Genomic DNA, 9,366 nt, shown 5'->3' on the forward strand with positions numbered 1-9,366 from the left:
ACGACGCCCGACGTCCAGTAACCGTATTACAGAAAAACTATTCTTCTACTTATCGTAGAATACAATGTGCTGCAGCGAATTATTACGCAACGGTCTCGGCTATAATTCAATTCATATAATTCTATTATGTTGCAGGTGTCTGGTCAAACCTGGCCAAATTCCACCAGGAAACAATTGGTTTACTTCCAATTTACTTAAATAAACAAAATTACTGCGCCGAAAGTGCGTTCTAATCGATATACATATATTGTTATCGGATCACATTATATTCACGTGGCCGATAGCCAGGGCTTTTAACATTTTAACGCGATTATGTAGTAATTCGCACGTGTCTGCGTGTATACGTGAATTAGAGATATCCGTGACGTCAATGGAATTACTAACGTAACGCAGACTCTCGTTATTATTGCGACCTTATCGCGATAAGATTCTCGTTAAAAGAAAATCGCAAAAATATATATATAACATGCCGTTTCAAGGTCATGTTGAATTAGGTTGTTAGAAAGTCCCGACAGAAGGAGCACGACAAGGTGGCGTGAAACGAACAAACCCACGAGGTTCCAGATAATGTCCGGCTTTTCCTGGAACTTGCGTTAGCGTTTCGTTCGAACGGAGTCGTTACTCATCGTGACGTACTTCCAGCCAGACGATGCTGACGTAAGGCTTCGATAGCCGAACAGCTGCTGGAAAACGGTTCAATTTCTAGAGGTACGATTACGCCCGACCAATCGCATTAATTCCCGATGCACCGATGCACCTCGAGTCCGTTCGAAATACGCATTTTCATTTTCATGTCTCTATGGAACGGGTCCGAAATTTTTTCGAATTCGCATCCAAGCGACAATCGTAAGACAATCGCCGCATGTAACACGAGAAACCAGCCACGGCTACGCTCACCTACCATCAGACAATGAGAGGAAATCGGTTTCCTGGGTTTATTTACAAAGGGAAAAAGAAACAAGCGCGATCTGCGTCTTGTAAAGTTTGCATGGAGGATTGTGGAGGATGGCGGTCACGTGGCGACCTATCGAAGACTCGGACGCGGCCGTGGGTGGGGGAAGGGCGATAGACTCTGAACGTATATAATCTTCCCGCTCGCTTTCCACCACCCAGTTCCACTCGGACTTCGGACACGTGAATTGTGTCAAGCTTCCAACGAGGGAAAGTTTTTGTTTGTTTGGTGCGCTCATTGTATGGGTAAGTTGCAAACGATTTTTTCCGTTTTTCCGTTCTTTCCTTTGCCTCGGGAAATCGTTCTATGCTCGTTCGCGAATGAAATACTCGATTGGTAATGGTAATTCGTCTTTCCGTAAATAGACATTCGATATGTTCTGCGACTGATTCAACTGTCCTTTATTTCGAGTGCCATTCATTTTGCTCTTTAAATCGGTATCATTGATGACGTAACGAACGACACCTACGGATTTTGATGATGATATATACGCGATGCTTAGGATATCGATGATATGCGCAGCAAAACGTAAACAAATGATCAGAGCGTTTCGTTTATAGTTTACATGATTCGAGCCTAACAGTTCGATTTGTTTCATGATAATTGCTAATAGCGTTTCGATGCCTTTGTTTTCTGATTGTCTTTCAAGAAATTGTTTATCCTTTTATTTGCGTCGCATTTATAACGGTTTTCGTGTGGGAAATGATAGGAAACGGATATGTTTATATTTAGTTTGTGACGATTGAATACGTCAACGGCATCGGTAATTGTTTGCATTTGACTAATTATACAAGGCGAACTGTATTAATGGGGAATTAGTAACATAGTGCGACGAAGGTCGCAGTAGACACGTGGCTTGCTATACATATATTTATTTGGTCGTGCATTGATTCACGCCACGTATACATACCGTCGCCATGTTGGACACCAAACCAACGACAAAACCGATCTCCGCGCTTATTTCGCAAATTTTATCTTATGGCACTGTGCTTATTCGTGTTCTCAAATAGCAGTGGACTTTCGGTAAATTGGTCAAACATTTGGAATAATAGTCACCGGATGTAGAGCTCTTATAATTCTTATCGAGATGGATTGCGCCGTGGCGATAAAGATCTGTTGATAACGTATCGCCAGGATTAAAATCAATGATTTTTAACGGATACTTGAATGAATTCTGAGAATAATATTCGTTTTTCAGAGCGAGAGAAGAGTATAAAACACGGAGAGAGCCCTGTGGAGCCAATAAGCAGCTGCAGGGATGAGCATGGCTTCGTGCCAACGGTTGGCCGCTGGGGAAGCGAATGGCCAAGTTGACTCGGGACGGCAGAGATATGGTGCCAGCCACAGGGGCAGGCACGCGGGCCCTGGATCAGGGGTGTGCCGCTACCCCTGCCGGTCTGGGCCCATTACGAGTCACCAGCCCTGACCGTGTCAACGGTCGAGTTGTATGAGGAACTAGCGGGCAGCGTTGAATTAGAAACGCAACACCTATTGCGTGAGCATCGCTACGATACCATTGGCAACTTCCTAAAGCAAGTATTCTATCGATTAGAACGACTCTAACTCTGAAATTATTCTAAACGAATCGATCTGTAATGTATTTTATTTCGCAACAAACAGGTTCTACAAGGACTATGTTGCAAGCGGTGAAAGTGTGTTGGAAAGATTTTATCACAAATATCAACCACTCATAACTAAAGAACATCATACATGCGTGGGTCTAGGATTCGAGTTACTACATCGGCTGAGGGGTTTGAATAAACGATTTCCTGGTATATCAAGTGGCCTCTATTTGGTGTCCTGCGAGGAGGTATGTTAAATGAGATCGCATATCTATGTCCCCGACGTATATTCGTACAAGTATACTAATTGTAAGAACTGTTTACCTTTCAGACTATTTGCAACGTTGCTAGTTACGTCGGCGGACCACCTGCCGCGGACAGCGGTGAGAAAGAACATGTCCTAGTGTGCCTAAAGATTGAAATAAATGGGCGTCGAGGCGTTATGCTCCTCGACCCTGGATATCACGTAGCTCGAGTTATTACTGTAATGGAAGATAAGTTATATCCGCATACAGGTTGGTTTATTCAGTCAGATGAACCAGATTGTAAGAAAGAGTACAACTATTTTCTCTGCGCTAACGATCCTGATTACGTTGAATGGCACGAGAGGAAGATCCGCCCGGATGCTTTGGAGAGAACGCAAGTTGCTCTCATATACGTAGCAAGGCCGTATTTAACAGCCATCGATGTTACAGAACGTAGAAATTTGGTTTATAATTTCCGAAGTCTCCTGGCAAGAGACACAAAAGGCCATGTTACCGCTGGCTTCTATTTCCCTGTTGTATTAGACATGAACAATGCACAAAATTTTACAATTTTTTATCAGACCAGTAACGGCAAAAAACGGGTCAAAATGGCATTCAATAAATTCAGTTCTGCGAAGGTAAAATATTCCATCCATACTTACGATCTGTTTTGTACGTGCGCGTTAATTATTCATTTGTAAAAACGATGAAATATTTGTTTCAGATCGATCTCGACACCGAAGAGAAGGAAATTCTAGGAGAATGTGCTCGGCAATTAAATCTGCCACAGGAGACGTTGGAAGATGTACTTTCTGCTCTTGCTATTGTCATCAACGATTCAGCCTTCGTGGCGCAACTTCTGGCCATCAATACAAGAATATCCACTTTAGCAGAGGACAATTAACTCTTTGACAATGTCGCGTTTCACTGCCAAAACGTCACGCAGAGAAATACCCGGACTTCGACAGCAAAGAGTTAACGGACGCGAATTCACCCCGAGAGGTGTAAACAAGATAAAACATGATTTTGTCGGCTTTCCTCTTACTTTCATTTTCCTTTTATTTACTACCATGTTAACGGTTTACCACTATGTATCGTAAAGGTTCATTTTATTCTTGTTATTATCTAGAGCTTGATGTTTTTAAGAGAAATCTTAAATAAAAATATATTGTATTTTGCGGAATAATATTGGTTCGATAAAAATGTTAACAAGGTATATACTGGCAACTTTTTTTTTGGGATTTACTTGATATTTAATAACGCTCTGCATAATTTATAAATTGTTGTTATTATTATTTGCATATATTAGCATTTAATGTGAAGCTTTAGAAGCTGTTGGGTACTTCATGTTTATGTCGAAATAGAGCCGAGTTAGGCTTGATTAGTTTACCGCTTATATAGATTTTCGTTGAGACCTCATTATATTAGGGATCTTCGTATTCGGGTCTTCTTTCATTATTATTATGTTTGGATTTCGAATTATGCTAAAGCTATCTTTTTTGTATTTCAATGAAAAGTGACATGGGAAACAATATCATGTAGTTGCTAATTTATTAATAAATACACTACCCCAAAATATGTTCCTTCTTATATTTGGCATTGTTGAGTACACTCTTGACGAACGCATTTTTCAGATTAAGTGTATTTTTTGTACCAAAAACGAAAAACAAAAAAGAATACAAAGAATAGATCGATTTCGTTTGAACACACAATAAGTTCTCTACGAAGATGAAATATGTATATACTTCGAAACCGAGCAGGCAATACTTCAACGATTATTCGAATCACGAGGAAAATATTTTTATGGTTTACTTACGAACTAAACTTTCGGAGAAACACCTATTGTCCTCTGACCGTGTATCTTGTTTACGCGTTCAAAACAACATAACATAATTTTTACCCATTCTTACTCTCACACTTTCCATACAATATCCTTATATACGTTATCCCACAGAATCTCTACATATATAGTTATACTTTGTTATCCACATACAATAGATGCTAAGAAATACGTCTATGTGTAAAATGGAAATAACTGCAACGAACCTCGGTAAACACGGACACATTATACTTCAAATAACAGTAAAATTATTATCGTTTGATACACGCTAAAAAAAAGAGTATTCTAAAATTGTGTATATAGTGTACAAGAAAATGTCATGAAATACTCGTTTCACGGATTATACGTAGTTTTACAGGTAGAATAAACAATTCTTTTCTATGTTTTCATCGGGCTACGTTTAAACGACGGCTTTACCGAAGTTCTGCAGTGTTGCCAGAATATAATTTAAATGATTTTAGCAGAAAATCTAAATATTACTATCGGATACTGCGTGACGCTTCTTGCTAACTTTTACGTCTGGCGTATGTTCGCGTTTTCGATTTCCCGTTGTTGTACTCGGAGCAGATGTTGATGCTGCTGCCGCCGTTGATGATGGTTTAGCTGTGATAGCGAGGGGCTTGTTACTACGGCCAGATGGTTCGGAACTGTGAACATGTCGATAGTAAAAATTAGTATCCATCGTTTGCCGTGCAGTCGTTGGATAAATATCAAATAGATATTGCCTTGTTTGTTACGTGATTAGTCCATGTATAAAGAAAATTCGAGAAGTATCTTGCAAATGGGGTAGCACATTTTAATTCGAGAGAAAAAAAAACTAATTAAAGTACATGATAGACACACATCAGTAAGTTAAACAACGCTGAGTAAACAAAAGTAACGTAGAATTAATCGCAACGTACTTACGTTGCAAAAGTGTCACCATTGTGTACTTGTGTTACTTTATTTAATATTTGCGGCTGTACCTGTAATACACAATATGGTATATTCCATACCATGTCTTTTGCCATATTATACGAGTAACGTAGTATAAACGATAAAAAATTCTCAGATAAATACAGCCATCGATTCCTCTGTGCCTGATGTACACACAGAGGCAACATCGATAGAACGATCGAAAATATTTTGAGAGAAATACCAAGAAAATAGTAAAAGATTTAGACAGCGCAAAACTAATAGACCTATCCAGTGATTAAACATGCAGCAAATAAAAGCACCAAAATGTTTGCTATTATGTACCGATACCATATACTATGTAGTACATTACAATTGCATACTCGAAGATTTCCGGATGAATTGCACATAACTAAATTATCGTTGAATATATGTTACCACCTTTACTATGCAGAGTGAGTCGTATAGAACCTAAATATTTTCTTTACTATCAAGGATGAAATGAAATGTGTTTAAGGTCTTTTGAAGGTGATCTATAGGTGTTTTTAAATAATATTACCACGACGATTGTAACAGAAATATTTAGGTGCTGAATTACATCACTCACCCTTATAAACACATGGACGTTCTTTGAACCAGTGGCGCGCACCCAGGATGCAATCTTTGGGGGGGAGGAGCCGAGTTGAACCCAGCCCTAGGTTTTGCGTGATGACCTTTTTTTTAAGCTAACATATCTGTCAAGGGCTATTGCGCGATTTTAACTTTGGAAGCTAAACATTTTTTCTTGGGGAGGACTTGGCCACCTGCCTCCCCCCCCCCCGGGTGCGCCACTGCATTGAACTGTTGTGACTGGAAATCGATTTATTAAACAAGACTGAATGTCAGACTTACCTCGAAGCAAGAGGAGAGGTGCGTGCTTTAGATGTAGGTGAAGGTCTAATACTACGTCTGGAAGAAGGTGTCCATCTCGAAGAATTAGAGTATCGACTATGAAAGCATATATAATAAGCATATCAATACTATAAAAAGAAAATTGCAACAGTGACAGAAAATAAAACGAGAATCGCAAAAAAGGCCGATCGTAACTTCCGATAATCCGTATCGATAGTGTGCAAGTAAAAAAAGAAAACCAAGTACAACATTATGTGATTTATTATATACGGTTTATTTGTACCTCTTATAATTTGAACGTTTCTTTTCACACAGCTCAACATATAGTAGCGTTGTTCGATTCATCGTATACAATTTCAATATGGAATGGCTAATAGTTTATATAATATAGTGATGTACGTACAAATAATAATAATAAAAAGAATAAATGTTACGCGAACAAGAGATTCTAAAGAACAGAATTATATCGATTATTATTTCGAGAATATCACAAAATAGTTTAATAATGCAAGTAAAACTAGTAGACATGCTACACCGAACTGAGAGACACGGAAATAAATATCGGTCATGCATGACTTTATTCTAATGCTTGATACAAAATTTTGATAGGAAATGTACGAAGTGAGGTAGAAGAGAGAGAGTGACAGCATGATGTAATCCCGTTTCTCCCATCACTTTTTTTTACTGGCACGCCTTCTGGATTTCTTAATACCACTGTGTAAATTCGAATTCGTCAGTGATGTTTTCATACAAATTTACATCTATATTTAATACGTTATCACTTTACTAAGAGATAAATAATAGTACAGTAATGTCTCGATATTTGTGATTACGTTCGCCAGTGGCGGGAAGAACATTTTGGTCCCTAAGTTTTCACATAGATACATGTATCGAGACATTACTATTATTTACTATTACATAATATTTACTTATACGAGAAAATTTGTATCTTAGTTTACATTTGCATGCTGCATGCATTACTACTGCATATAAAAGGTTTATCTCCTTTTCTAATTAAAATTGTTCCATAGTTTTCTTCGTAAAGAAAATCCTACCTTCAATGAATAATCTCTAAAGGTTTTCCTTGTTATATATAAATATAAAATTAGCAAACCAACCTTCCTCCTGATGGATCAGGTAGAGCAAGTTGTCTATGGTCGGGACGGCTTCTATGACCATGGCCGCCGTAATGAGAACTGGAACCAACTGCGTTGCGAGTACGCGTCTGCCACTCACTATTGAAACTCTCTGCTTCCTCTGGTAAATATTAAATATAGTTTAGTTTTATGAAGAAAAAAATTCCCATAGTAGAGAGTAACACCGTCCAACAAATTTCGTTTATACATAATTAGACTGCAGATTTTATGTATGTATCATAAGAACGAGTAGATGTAATTTGAAGTAGTGAAAACATTAGAAGAATTTAAAGATACTGTTAATTATTTTCAACCTATTAAGCATATTAAAACAGACATTCAATTTTTATTTCACTCCAATTTGTTGCAATTCAAGATCTGCAGTCGATCCATGATATATTATATGTAGACATAAGATACCTTCGTCTAGATTGATAAATTCCTGACGTTCTTCTTGTTCACCGCTGTGAATATTCTGCTCATGCTCCAAAATGTGTGCCCTCTCTCCGATGTGGTGGCCGATGGCCATTTTCTTGACTCCTGTGCGAGAATCATGAACTGTTTTTTTGGTTTCCTTTACTCCACCAGGTGCAGTTGTTGTTGACATAGTTTCTTGGTACACTTGAGGACGACCGTCCGGACCGTTACCCATGGTCATCACCGATCTTGTAGTGAAGGAATGACAATTTCCACCTGGTGCCACATTATCCTAAATATAATGAAAATAAACTTAATTGCAGGATCATTTTTCATGAAAATGGTTATATAATGCAAAGATATTAAATTACTAACAAAGTCTCTGAAAATAGTGTTCATATTGAACGACGGCATCGGTGGAAATCCAAATGGCATCATCTGAAGATTACTCTGTGGGTGTCTGCCTGCATGTCCACCGTTTGTAATAGCATTCTGACCCATCATGCCAAATGGGTCACTAAATATTGAATTCATCATGTCATTCATCTGTCTCATGGATCTCATTTGAGAGCTGTGATCAAAAATTCATAAAGACTTTTAATGCACTTTATTTACTTGCGTCAGAACATTTCCATCATTCATCAAATTTCAATAAATTAAGATGATCAAATAATTTTATAAAAAATGAAGGGGTGGGGGAGGACTAAAACAAAATCCAATTACTATGGCAACTAAGATCGAATACGAAATTTGACATACGTTTTTAACCTCTCGATTGTTGACACCTAAATAGATCAATTCCATATTTCAGATTTTTCACGAACAACCTCGTTCGCGGATTTTATTATTTGTACTTTTATTTTTAAAAAAAGTCACAAACGTATTGTGCCATTCTAACTTATACAGGGATTGCATTAGTTTATGCGATGCGTTGGAAAAGCGATTTGGTAATGATTTTTGATTGAAAACGTTGTCTTCCCTCGGTAATTACGCGCGACCATTGCAACGTATCGCGTTAACGCTGAATTTGTACATGTTTTAATAGAAACGATTCATATTTCAACGAAAATTATTGGCTGCACATGGCAGGTGAGTATAGATCAAACAATTTCGTTTGACTTACCCAAAAAAAGGATCATCGTCGAGATCACCACCCATCAGTCCGAACAAGGACATTTTGGAAAACAGTTGATTTGGCACTGTTCCTTCAGAAACAAATTTACAATCGCCAGATGAGAATCGAGAAATTGGTAATACTCTGCCGTTCGAGATTTCTCGTTATGCGACGAGAATCTCCTCTAGAACACCTTGGAACCTTCTGGATTGCACGTAAACGTAAACCAATTATCCGACAACGTCTAACTGTACCGTTTATCTATCTTGAAACGAACACGAACCAAATATGTACAGATAGTTGACGGACCACTTT

At 38.2% G+C, this 9,366-nt stretch overlaps 2 protein-coding genes across 8 annotated transcripts; one reads left to right on the forward strand and one right to left on the reverse strand.

Annotated features, from left to right (window-relative positions):
* The first annotated feature begins 1,036 nt into the window (after positions 1–1,036).
* On the forward strand, positions 1,037–4,337 carry LOC143214338 (uncharacterized). 2 transcript variants are annotated; one of them, XM_076435259.1, is made up of 5 exons: positions 1,037–1,197; positions 2,151–2,484; positions 2,573–2,762; positions 2,846–3,397; positions 3,484–4,337. In XM_076435259.1, the coding sequence occupies exons 4-5, from the start codon at positions 2,957–2,959 to the stop codon at positions 3,661–3,663; spliced, it is 621 nt and encodes a 206-aa protein (XP_076291374.1). In that variant the 5' UTR covers positions 1,037–1,197; positions 2,151–2,484; positions 2,573–2,762; positions 2,846–2,956; the 3' UTR covers positions 3,664–4,337. The 2 variants fall into 2 exon arrangements, with proteins under 2 accessions (XP_076291374.1, XP_076291375.1); XM_076435260.1 differs by lacking the exon at positions 1,037–1,197 and adding an exon at positions 1,237–1,975.
* On the reverse strand, positions 4,336–9,341 carry Mlf (myeloid leukemia factor). Of its 6 annotated transcripts, XM_076435251.1 has the most exons (7): positions 9,061–9,341; positions 8,313–8,508; positions 7,941–8,229; positions 7,503–7,641; positions 6,385–6,480; positions 5,506–5,564; positions 5,104–5,246 (listed from the first exon to the last, which is right to left on the reverse strand). In XM_076435251.1, exons 1-6 carry the CDS (start codon positions 9,111–9,113, stop codon positions 5,546–5,548), a joined length of 792 nt encoding a protein of 263 aa, XP_076291366.1. In that variant the 5' UTR covers positions 9,114–9,341; the 3' UTR covers positions 5,104–5,246; positions 5,506–5,545. The 6 variants fall into 6 exon arrangements, with proteins under 6 accessions (XP_076291363.1, XP_076291364.1, XP_076291365.1 ...); XM_076435248.1 differs by lacking the exon at positions 5,506–5,564 and having other exon boundaries at positions 4,336–5,246; XM_076435249.1 differs by lacking the exons at positions 5,506–5,564; positions 9,061–9,341 and adding an exon at positions 8,697–8,911 and having other exon boundaries at positions 4,336–5,246.
* Between the last annotated feature and the right edge of the window lie 25 nt (positions 9,342–9,366).

This window comes from Lasioglossum baleicum, chromosome 12, assembly GCF_051020765.1.
Source record: "Lasioglossum baleicum chromosome 12, iyLasBale1, whole genome shotgun sequence".
Classification (NCBI taxonomy): domain Eukaryota; kingdom Metazoa; phylum Arthropoda; class Insecta; order Hymenoptera; family Halictidae; genus Lasioglossum; species Lasioglossum baleicum.

What these genes read in the sequence shown, in the direction of transcription:
- Mlf (XM_076435248.1), bottom strand. Translation starts at nt 9,113, where the DNA reads ATGTCCTTGTTCGGACTGATGGGTGGTGATCTCGACGATGATCCTTTT. An exon ending in ACACTATTTTCAGAGACTTT is followed by an intron (nt 8,230 to 8,312) that starts GTTAGTAATTTA and finishes CATTATATTTAG; the next exon opens with GATAATGTGGCACCAGGTGG. An exon ending in ACCTCTCCTCTTGCTTCGAG is followed by an intron (nt 5,247 to 6,384) that starts GTAAGTCTGACA and finishes ACATGTTCACAG; the next exon opens with TTCCGAACCATCTGGCCGTA.
- LOC143214338 (XM_076435259.1), top strand. Translation starts at nt 2,957, where the DNA reads ATGCTCCTCGACCCTGGATATCACGTAGCTCGAGTTATTACTGTAATG. An exon ending in ATAAATTCAGTTCTGCGAAG is followed by an intron (nt 3,398 to 3,483) that starts GTAAAATATTCC and finishes TATTTGTTTCAG; the next exon opens with ATCGATCTCGACACCGAAGA.